Source organism: Malurus melanocephalus, unplaced genomic scaffold, assembly GCF_030028575.1.
Source record: "Malurus melanocephalus ecotype Western Australia unplaced genomic scaffold, MMel_1.1 scaffold_1426, whole genome shotgun sequence".
In the NCBI taxonomy this organism is placed as follows: Eukaryota; Metazoa; Chordata; class Aves; order Passeriformes; family Maluridae; genus Malurus; species Malurus melanocephalus.
In genome coordinates, this window is record NW_026624658.1 from 13,352 (window position 1) to 24,920 (window position 11,569).

The following is an 11,569-nucleotide window of genomic DNA, read 5'->3' on the forward strand; positions in this document are numbered from 1 at the left end:
GGGCTGCAGGGAAGGAGGAGCAGAGCGAGGAACTGGCTGAACTCGTTACTCTGGTGACATTCAGAAGGGTGGCTGCCGAGTGGCGTGTCAACCGTCATGTCCAGTCTTTCAGGAATGCAYCCAGGATCGTCATGGAGCAGTCGTTAGGTGAATCACGGCACGGACACGAGCATTTAGCCGGGATTTCCAGCCCAAGCCASCCGTAATTGCATATTAGCGGAGGGATGCTCAAAGCCATCAGCCTCTSCAGCCACGCCGGCTGCAGGGGGAAGGGAGGAGGGCTCAGGGGTGTCCGCACGCCCGGCCCCTCCTGGGATTACAGGGCACAAATATAGGGCACAAAAACAGCCCGGGGAGCGCGGGGCTGCTCCTTTGAGGCACGGTGACACCGCTCCGGCCGGGCCCGGGCTGCGATAGCGGCGAGATAAGGAGGGCAAACACGGTAAAAACACCAAATACACCAAACACACCAAACACACCGCGGGGCTGCGCAGGGCACGGATCGAACACCCCGAACACCCCGAGCTGTGTCCCCGTCCCGTGTCAGCGATGGGAACGGCTCTGCCACAGAGCGGAGCGAAAATGCGAGTTCTCACCTGCACGGAGAGAGAGATAACACATCTAAAATGTCACATCTCACACTCACACCGCCCTGCGCCTCCCTGGGCGCCGCTCCAGAGCCACCGTCCCGTCCCCTCTGCCAGCCCCGTCCCCTGTGCCAGCCCCGTCCCCTCTGCCAGCCCCGTCCCCTGTGCCACCCCGTCCCCCCGGGAATGTCACCAAGTCCCCTGGGCATGGTTGGCATTGCAGGGTTGGGGCTCAGCAAGGACGCCCCGTCCTTGGCCGATCTCACGGCTCCGTTGTGCAACACCTCAAGGCWGCGCTGATGATTTCTTTTCCTCCTTTTCTAAGGAAACGCCTCTGCAGCAGCTGTCARTCATTCCTGTGAATACCTCGGGATGCCAGCACAGGATTTCAATCAAATTTGTCACGGCCATCGTGTTTCTACAAGCTGGAATGTGTGTCCGGGYTCGGGGATCCACCCAGCTGAGAGAACAACTTCCACCCCAGCTCGGCCACGTGTGGCTCATTCCTGCAAGGAAARGAGCAGGGGAGAGCAGGAATCCGGCACGCTGGGATTTTGGGGGAAGCTGGAATGCTGCGGGGCAGGGAGGAAGCTCTGCACCAGCTGATCTCTGCTTGTGATGGCTCAGAAGGGAAGGGAATGCCTGAGCTCCTCATTCCAGGCCGGATCCAAGGAGTGAGAGAAGGTGTTTGTCATGAAAATCATGGAGCTGTCAGCCAAAGTCCGTGGCAACCTGTATTTGGAGCTGGACAGTGCAAATACCCCATGTACAGAGAAGAAAAGAAAAAGCTTTTCAAAGGTTCCTCCACCTGTGCACACAAAAGGTTYTACACCCAGGGGGTGGCTGGGCATGGACCAGCTCCCCAGGGAAGTGGACATGGTACAGAATCTGCCAGAGGCCAGGAAGCGTTTGGCCAACACTCAGAGACACTTTTGGGGCTGTCCTTGATGGGCTGTGGGGTTCCCTGGATGGGCCGTGGGGTTCCCTTGATGATCTGTGGGGTTCCCTTGATGGGCTCTGGGGTTCTCTTCATGGGCTGTGGGGTTCCTTTGATGGTCTGTGGGGTTCCTTTGATGATCTGTGGGGTTCCCTTGATGGGCTCTGGGATTCCCTTCATGGGCTGTGGGGTTCCCTTGATGATATGTGGGGTTCCCTCAATGATCTGTGGGGTTCCCTTCCAGGCCAGGCCATTCCAGGGCTCCAGCAGGAGCACAAATGCTGTTTTTGGAGCAGAGCAGCCCGAAGCAGAGCCGGCAGCAGGCCCAGGAGATAAGATCGGGGGTCAGTGCCACAGCAGAGTCCCGCACATTTGTCACCCCTGGCCATCCCCCGCAGGCTCGGGGCGGTTGTGCCATCCTCGGGCAGCTCAGAGTGCAGAACCCTCGGGGAACGGGCACATCAATGGAGCGTTTGTCCCGTGCTTGGCACCGGAGCGAAAGGAGCCGCGTGCTGAGCCCGAACAGGGCTATAAATGGCAAACACAGCCACACAGACAGACTGTTCTCTCCAGCAGCAGCTTCACACCCGCGCTGCCCCGCCGGCTCCGCGACCACGACGAGGAGGAGGAGAAGGGCAGCCAGGGAGAAACGCTGGCGCGCTGCAAGGAAAAGCTCAATAGAGAGATTAAAATAAAATTGAAATGCCGTGCTGGGTCTAGCGAGCCGCCTGCACAGAGCTGGTGCCACCCTCGGCACGGCGCCAGCAGATTAAGGATGGCTGGGAGCAGGAGGGCTGCAGCAAGATGCTTCTTGCATGCTGGAGTCAAGACAAATTCCTGCCGTTTGAGCGAGCTTGGAGCACGGCCAGGTGTCCTTCCAGGAGAAAAAGCCGCAGCTGGAAAAGCCGCACGGGGTGATCTGCGCTCCAGGGCTGAGGAGGTTTGGCTCCATCTCCAGCACGGATCAGCCACAGCTCAGAGCAGAGCACGTGTGGCACTGACCAACAGCTCCAGCTCTGCCCCTGAGCCCGGCACTGCCCACAACACCCAGCTAAATATAGGAACGGCATTTATGGACAGTTACTACAAGGAACAGCCACCCCACACGCAGCCGGCCTCAGCAACGCTCCTGAGCATCACAGGAATCCACCAGAACCCATCCTGACTTATCCACTGCCCCCTCTGTCAAAGGGGAAAATAATGACAGACTACAGGCTGTGAGAAAATATATAGGGGTTATTTTTATTTGACATTTAACAAAAGAGGGATCGGAATCTCAGCTGYAAACATTGATAGGTCCCTTCTGATCACAACGAGTACTTTCCACCAACATCCTTTTGTACGGTCTGATCCGCTCCAACAATGCCCAGCCGACTCTGTCAGGGCTTTTGCTGCTCTGCTCAGGGTCACAAATCCACTGGCAGCTTACTCACCACAGCACCARCAGCAGCAACAGCCACCCACACTGAACTGAAGACAGCTCAGGGTCTCAGACACTCCAGAGCCGTTTCCACACGTGGGACACACTTGGGAAAGGCAGGAGATGGTGCTGGGCTCGTGCCAGAAAGGGAAACATCTCTAAASCCAGCTAGAAATGAGCTCTGCAAAGGCAGAGGCTGCTCCAGCAGGGACAGGGACTCTCACAGTGCCAGCCCAGCAAGAACATCCCAGCCCTGTTGTCACAGGGAAGCTCTGGCCCGGGACTGTAAAAATTGGGAGATGCAGAGCCAGCAAGTTTGTCCCAAAGAGGGACTGGCACATCGTCAGCTCCATTGTTGCMGTGGAACCAGAACTGCCTGGAGCTTGACAGGGGGAAGTGAAACTTCATCTCAGGCTGGAGGGCAGCCAGGGCTGGAGGAGCTGCAGCCAGTGCCAGCCATCCCACGGGAATCTGGCCTGGACATCAGCAGAACTCGGCTTTTCTGGGAGACAAACCTTCCCCTGCTCCAACAGGAGCCACTGCAGTGGGGCAAACACACACCAGAACYGAGTCTAAACTGCTCCAGACAGCTCTGGCTGCTCCCAGGAACCAGCAGGGAATGAAACCCCAGAAAAGCAGGAGGGAGAATGTCCCAGAGCCACCCCCACCACAGGGACCTCATGGTGACGCTTACGGCCACCCTCCCCCTCCAGCAGCACCAGGAGAAGGGAAAATGCACAACAGCAAAGAACAGATTATAAATGGAAACCTCCCTCAGCACCTCCTGGGACTCAGAGAGCACCKGGGCACATCCACAACCCCGATCTCAGCTCACCCCATTCCAGCTGCTTCCTGGGGTTTGGTGGGAGCAGCATCATCTCCTCATCACTCTACCCGGATGGACAAGCAAATAAAAATAATCCAACAATTTTGAATACACTGTATTTATTCGTAACAGATTCTAAAGAATCTAGTGAGTCTATGTCAAGCCCATTGCATGACAAGTGATACAAGTGTAGGAAAAAAAAGACATTTAAAACAAACAGAACAACAACAACAAAAAAAAAAATCAAGTGCCATTCAAGCTACTGGAATCTTCCAACTGCCCCCTGACAGGAGGCAGCACAGTATCACTGCAAGGTCTAGAAAAACTCAGGTTCAACCAATTCACAAGAGTCCCACCAYGCACACTCTAGAAATCCAAAGTGCAATCTCAATGTAAGTCACCCTGTCGAGCTGTTTGTTGGTTGTAGGGAATCTTTCAGGACATCTCGAAGGGAAGGAAGGAATCTCAGTTTAGTGTGTCTGTGGGTAGGAGCAGCCTGTAAAAAACATGCTACATGGCAACTATGTTCAGCTTAAAACGCAAGAAAAAAACCTCATCTTCCTTGAAGCCACCRAGGGAGCACACTTGTGCTCCCAGAAGCAGCCCTTAAACCAATTTTACCTTGCATCAGGAAATCTCAGGCTCCCATCACAGGGATGGGGCTCTGGGGACTGATGGGGCTGGTGAAGGCAAAGCTGTTGKGAGAGGGGCAGCTAAAATCCTGCACTAACTGCACTGTCAGTGCCACTGCCCCACTGCAGGAGCAGAGCTGCAGCAATTCCAGCTGAATTAGTGCTGCTAAACACGAGAGCCACCCCCACCCTTTACACCCCTCCACATCGCCCCTACCCCAAAGAAGGTACCAATCTGGCTATAAACATTCTAGTCTTTATTTCAATCTGCCCAACTGTTACAGTTTTGTCACCAAAACAGGAACAAAAGAACAAAAACAAACAACAAGTTAGTAAAGGTTCTCGAGTAGGTGGCCTCGGAGGAAGCACCAGGGAGTTGTGGTGTTGCTGGAGCAGCATCCCTGGGCAGTGCCTGCCCCTCCCTGCCCACATCAGGGGCACAGCAGCCCTGGCACCTCCGTGAAAAACTCCTCTGCTCCAGACACCCAACTTCAAAACCAATTGAACTGAGAGGCAAACCCTCAAAACATCAGAGGGTCTGTCTAGAAAACAATTTATTTTCCTAAGGCCTGACTAACTTCACCCACGCCAGCCCAGGCTCCATTTCTAGCTAGAGAAAGAATTTCAAATGCTATCAGTGGCTCACACAGCTGGGAAYAGGCTGATTTGAAGACAGGACCTGTCCAAGGGATATCTCCAGCATGGAGAAGGTCTGTCCACCTCCCTGGAGGACACAGCAAAGGCTGGAAATGACTGACCTGGATGGTTTGTGCTTCAAAGGACAAGCCTCACCTTCCCCGACAGCCCAGCTGAACTCTGGCTTTGTGCATCAAAAACACACTGCATGCCAAAAAAAAAAAAAAAATAAAATAGGAAGAGCAGCATTTCAAATTCCCCTAGAAAAGACAGGATTAGGTATGGCAGCCTGGGACAGGCTCCTGGACAAATCACCTCCCTCATCATTTAGGAACTCAGCTATATCCTGCTGCCTTTTTTCCAGCAAGCTCTGCACAGCATTTTCCACCATGCTCCCCCTGCCCAGCGTTCCTCACTTTGGGCATTTCCACTCAGCCATTCCATGGTTTGTGCAGCCCCACTTGGGCACCTCTCTGCTCCACTGGTCCTTCACAGGCAGCAGTGACACCCAAACCCTGCCACACAGAACCTGCTCTGGCCTCAGCCAGGATAAGAAATGATCTGGCGACCCTCCCCACGCACAACAGAAACGTTTTCCTCTTCAGACATTCCCCACTCAAGCTTTGGGCCGTCAGCCCTCGCAAAAAATAATAAAGGTTTACAGTACAGTTGTGTTTGTATTGTTACAGGCACTTAAACAGGATTCTTTGGTCCTTCAAAGGAATTAGCCACTCTGGCTTCTCTCGGCAGAAACCACAAGTTTGCACACCCATAACACCTCCTGCACTAAAAAAAAAACCAACACAATGCAGATCCATTTCAGGGCAGTGCAGCTCTACCTTAACGTAATTCTACAGTCTCCCCTCACACACCCCACCCACCCCAGCCTCCACAATTCCCTAGGGAGTCGTTTCCAGAACACTGCACCTCCCGTCACAGTGTACAGCAGACAGGCCTCGCTCCAACACCTCCAGGAACGAGACACTCAAGCCAGAGTCCAGGAATTTCCTCTTGTTGCAGTTCTAGAAGGCTGTAGGTTTTATTTCTTTCCCCCTCCCCACCCTCCCAACCCCCCAAGGCAAGGAGTACCTTGGAGGACAGACCCTGGCGTTAGTCCTGGCTCAGTTACAGGGAAGCCACGTGGGGTAAGACTGATTGCAAGGCAGGAAGGGCTGCACGTGGGTCACGTAGTAGTTGAAGTTTATTTCACTGACATAAGGGGCTGGCTGGTAGTAGCAGGTGACATTTGTGACGGTGGGGATGATGTTCTGCTCAGCCAGGACCCTGACAGCCAGCATGGCAATGAGGTTCAGGGTCTGCCTTCGCTCGTGTCCCATGAGGCAGACCGTGCTCTCATTGACCACCCTGTGCAGGGTCATCAAATAGTCATATCTGTTGCTCTCCATGCCCACAAAGTGGCTCTGCAGGTAACACTCCAGCTTCCTCAGCTGCTCGCCGATGTCGGAGAAGTCTATGAAAAACCTGGAGCACATGTACCTCTGCAGGGCCTTCATATCCACCTCGGACTTGGGCTTGAAGCCCCTGACCAGGAGGTTGCAGTACTTGAGCAGCCCCCCGCCGCGGATCTCCTCGGGGTTCCTGGTGGCGATCACGCGGTTGCGCAGGTGCTCCATGGCCTCCTCGAAGTCCCCGTACATGCTCTCCCCGGTGACCGTGGGGTGGAAGTTCTCGGCCATGGGGGTCTCCGAGCACTCCCCGAAGAGCAGCAGCGAGTCCAGGATGATCTGGAAGGAGTCCACGCTGAACTCGAACTGGCGCCGCAGAGAATCCACGAATTTGAGCTCCACGTTCTTGCCGCTGTTGTTGGAGAGCGAGATGAGGCTCCAGCGGTCGGTCTCGTTGCAAACCTTCACCAGCTTCTGCACGTAGGCCTCCTTCAGGGTCATGGGGGTGATCTTGTCCTTGTTGACACCTTCAGGGAGGAAATCCAGCAGGCAATCCATCACCACATCTTTCACCAGCTGGAAAACGTCCTCCGTCTTCAGATCCACGCCGAAAATCAGGTCCAGGTCCTTGTAGCCCAAGCCACTGTCCTGGTGGAGGATGTGGCTGGCAGCTGAGCCATTCAGCCTGACGTTGTGCACTGGGATTCCTTTCTTCTCCAGGCGGCTGCGGACAACCTGAGACAGAAASAGAGGCAGTGAGAGCCAAGAAGGAATCCTTGAGCAGCCTGGGGACAGCAGGATTCACTCCCAGCGCTTATATGGGTCACTCCAGTGCAAGACAGTGAAATAAAAAGCTAATCCATTGGAAATAGGTCACTTTGGAAAGCATCCCGAGGGCTGCCAGCACTGGGGGCAGCTCTCCTTTGCTGAGTCGCTGGCATTAGAGGGATCTGCCTGCACATGATCAGCAGTGCTGCTTCCAGGGCACTGTCTGCTCTCCCTGCCTTCCCCACACCCACCTGGACACGTTACCTGACCCCCTTTTTTGGGGTGGGCTCTCTCCTCTTCCTCCCCTCCTGGCTSCAGCCACCAAGCCAAGACCAGTGCACCCCAAAGTGACCCCAAAGAGGAGGTGGCAGCACAGTTTGCAGCAGTCCCYGTGGATTTAATCAGGGTGGCTCACTCCTTTGAGCCATCCCCTTCAGCCTGTCAAGATTCATTAAAGGCAAATCAAGATGCCAGAGCAGCTCAAAAGCCCCAGCCAGGCCTGTGCAAGTTCATGTCCCAACTAGTAAGTGTATCCTAACAATTTCCAGTGTGTCAGAGCTTCATGCTGAGCTTGGCGTGCTATCAAGCACAGGAGGCAGCTTTCATCTTACGGGTGTTACGCCGGTGATTTTAATGCTGCCTGCTCAGTGCTGGCACACCCAGCAGCCCCTCCAAAGCTTTGTTCATTTACAGGGAAGCTGAATCACCTGCCTGATTACTTAACAAGCAGCAGGCTAAAATAACCCCCAAGACCATAAAATAAACTATCTGGACACAAGCTTATAATTTGAGTTTAACTCAGCTCAAAGATCCCAGGAAGATTAGATTTACACCTTCCAGCAGAAGCCCTTCCCACCTCTCATCCTGCTTTCATGTTCCCCTCCAGCCATTTCCCATTTTCTTGGGAGTCCCAAGCAGCAGCCAGCCTGGAGCAAGGTTATGGCTTGGAAGAGATGAAGAGATGAAGCGTGGGGCACAAATGGACAAACTGGATCACWGAGAGCCAGTCTGACTGGGCCCTTCGGCCCTGGGAGCCTGCCCTAGTCTGAGAGGGCCCACAAACTCTGCGTTTTGGCAGCCCAAAATGCGAATTTTAATTCAAAACTTTATCAGAAGGGCCAGTCCTCTTGGCTGAGGTGGCCCTGAGCAGTTCTGGGGCAGACTGGAAKCACTGCAGCTCTGTCTCAGCAGCTGTAAAAGTGCCCCTCTCTCTGTGAGTTTTGTTTGGAAGGAAGAACACAGGAAAGGTCAGGGACTGTGAAATCCTCATCCCATCCCAGACCCTCGGTGACCGAGCCAAGGAGTCACCAGCAGGTTCTGCTGCCTTTGCAAAAGCCTCTCAGAACAAACCATGGATGTTTTCACACCTGGAAGGTTGTTAAGGCTCACGAGGAACCTTCTCTGGTGGTGCTTCCCCTGTCCCTGCCATGAGCCATCCCTGCTGGGGCTGGGATCACAGCTGGGCTCCTCGCCAGGCCAGTGGTGACTGTCACATGTCAGGCAACAGTTCACCAGGCAACTATTCACCACTGGGAGCCCCAATCCCACCAGCACAGCCAGTCCAGCCACTSAAAGAAGTTGTTTTCCAAGGCAGGTAGATTGAAAAAATTATTCTGCTCCTGGAAGACACACAGGGTTATTGCCCCAAATGGAACAGACATCACCCAGGGGACCCAGGGGACCTCCTGCTCTGCWTTTGGTGCCAACTGGAGTCACTCAGCCGGGGCACGGCTCCAGCACTGCTCGTGGAGTTGGAGTTTTGTGCTCCCAGGCTTAGAGAAACAAGATATAGGTCACTAAGTGATAGATGCAGAGCTGGGCCYGGTGCTCGGAGAAGATCTCGTTCCAGATTAATTTCCTAACCCCAAAGAGCATCTGCTTAACCCCCTTCCGGGCACAGCTCGGACCTGCTTCAGGCCAGACCCATAAGCTCCAGGTTTACTCGAGTTCCCCAGCTCTGTCCCTGTGAGATGAGTTCAGGAAACAGAAAAAGCCCAGCTGCTCAGGTCAGCTTTGTCCCAAATGATCCCAACCCACAGAGCAGCAGGAGCAGAGCCCTTTGCCATTCCCCAGAGCTTCCACCCACCAACCTCCACCCCGAGCTCGTCCCCCCTGGCTGCAGCAGTGGGTTCAGGGTGCATTTTTGCCCAGAGGGTTGGATATTTGCAGGGTTAGCCAGCTGCTGACCTGCTTCCCAAAACAGCAGCTCACCTTCCGTGTGGTTGGGATAATTGACTCTGACAGCCAGGCAGGAGCAAATCCTGCTGCGTCCTGACCTGCCGCTTCCCACCTCCCACAACAACAACAACAGGATAAATAACTGCCTTTTGGGTTACTTGTTCCAGCTTAGTCAGCCCTAAACACAGGGTCTGCCTGCACAATTACAGCCCTCACTTATCCCGTGTTTGAAGTTGCTACGGGCAGCATCCTTTTGGGCAGCYCTGCTGAAGCACCGAGGAATATCTGCTGGAATATTTGGGGCTGCCCTGGCCCAGTGCAGAGCCTGCAGCTCTCATCTGTCATTCAGCTCAAAATCCGGCGCTTCTGCCCCCAACAGACGCGGCAGAAACTCGAGGAATTCCAAACCAGCCTTTCAAATGTCACCTTTCCATCTCCCGARCTATTTCTCAAGCAGCTGAGGCTCCAAAATCCCGGTTATTGTGAAAGCCGGTTGGGTTTTAGCACCGTGAATAGGCTTTTTAATTAGAAGCCAACATGCCCGATTTTACATTTGATGAGTCATTACTGAGGAATGAAGTCGCCTCCCAAATATGAATATGCATCAGCTCATTCGAACTACATTGTTAGTTTAATATTAAACACAGTTATTACTTGATGGCTAAACTAACAGGAGCTGGTGAACGAGCTGAAGTCTCCAGCAGGCTCTGGAGGATTCTGCCAGCGGTGCCCAGAAATCAAAGGACACAGACATTTGATCTGGCCTTTGAATTAATAACTCTGCCACTTCCAACACGAGTCCAACATGTCCACCTGCACAAAGCCATTTCGTGGAAGCAGCTCCAAAAAAAAAGCMCTTTTGCCCTGGCCACACACATTCCACTGCTTTTTAGGACAACATATTCATTCAAAAAGAGGAGGAACAATGTGAGAGGGAAGGAAGCTGAGCAGAATCCATGGCACAAGCTGCAGCAGCTCCAGGCATGGGGCATGAATTTTAAAGACATGTGAGCTTTTCAGAAGGGTCCTTCCAGCTTCAGACATTCCTGCTGTGGTTGCTGGCAGTGACCAACCCCACCAGGACCCCCAGGAAAGGGAAATGGGGTGAGCTGAGCACACAGCACCCCCGGATGAGGGGGCCCGGTGCCCCCAAAGCTTTTAACAGCCCATGGAGCAGCCAGGCCAGGCTGGACAGGACMTGGAGTRMCCTGCTCTAGTGGAAGTGTCCCTAATGAGACGCCTTTCCCGGGTTCCAGGCCCGCCMGAAGTGAAGCAGCATTTGGACAATGCTTTGGGACACCGTGCGATTTCTGGGGGTGTCCTGCGCAGATCCAGGGCTGAATTCCTTGTGCCCCCCCAGCTGAGGGCATTCCACGATCTCCGGTGCCTCCCAGGCCGAACATATATATATGTTACATACAATACATACAATAGCTCCGTGCTCCCCGTGCTCCCGGGCCCGCAGCGGCCGCTGTGCCCCGGGCCCGGCGGGGGGAGGCCGAGGTGCCCGGCCGGGCTGGCTCGGGGCCCGACGGGCCGCTTATCGCCGCCTCAGCACTTTTATTTTCTCCCTGACCCCCGCTGGAGCGGGGCAGAGTCCAAGGGGCCGAGGGAGCAGGGCCCGCACCCCCGCASCCCCGGGCCCGGCGCTCACCTGCACGATGGTGCGGGGCCGCACCGACAGCGTGGGGAAGTTGCCGCGGCCGTGGATGGGCACGGCCTCCCCCAGGATCTGGTCCAGGCGCTGCACCTGCTCCCACGTCAGGACGCTGAAGCGGCTCCCGCGCTGCTCCTCCGCGCCGCCCGCAGCGGCCCCCGCCGCCGCCGCCACCAGCATCGCCCCCGCCGATCGCCGCCGCAGGAGGAGCCCTCAGCCGGAACCGCCCGCAGAGCCGCCGGAAGCGCCGCCGCAGAGGGCAGCGGGAGGAAAATTCAAAAATAGAGGCAAAAGCAGGAAAAAAAACAACAAAAAAAACCAAACGACAAAGCGCAAGTGGCGCCGGCGAGGGGCTGCGCGGGGCGCGGCGGGAGCGCGGTCGGTGCCCGCGAGGACTCAACAGACGCAGCCCCGGCCGCCCCCCGCCCGCCCTCAGCACCAGCGAGCGCTGCGCCCGCCCGCCCCCCGCCGCGCCTTATATAGCCCCGCTCCGCGCCCCATTGGCCCGGCCCCCAGCCAATT

At 55.3% G+C, this 11,569-nt stretch overlaps 1 protein-coding gene across 1 annotated transcript; it reads right to left on the reverse strand.

Moving 5' to 3' along the window:
• Nucleotides 1-4,642: 4,642 nt before the first annotated feature.
• On the reverse strand, nt 4,643-11,490 carry LOC130586959 (terminal nucleotidyltransferase 5B-like). Its single transcript, XM_057387896.1, has 2 exons — nt 11,045-11,490; nt 4,643-7,179 (listed from the first exon to the last, which is right to left on the reverse strand). Exons 1-2 carry the CDS (start codon nt 11,225-11,227, stop codon nt 6,160-6,162), a joined length of 1,203 nt encoding a protein of 400 aa, XP_057243879.1. The 5' UTR covers nt 11,228-11,490; the 3' UTR covers nt 4,643-6,159.
• Nucleotides 11,491-11,569: the final 79 nt, after the last annotated feature.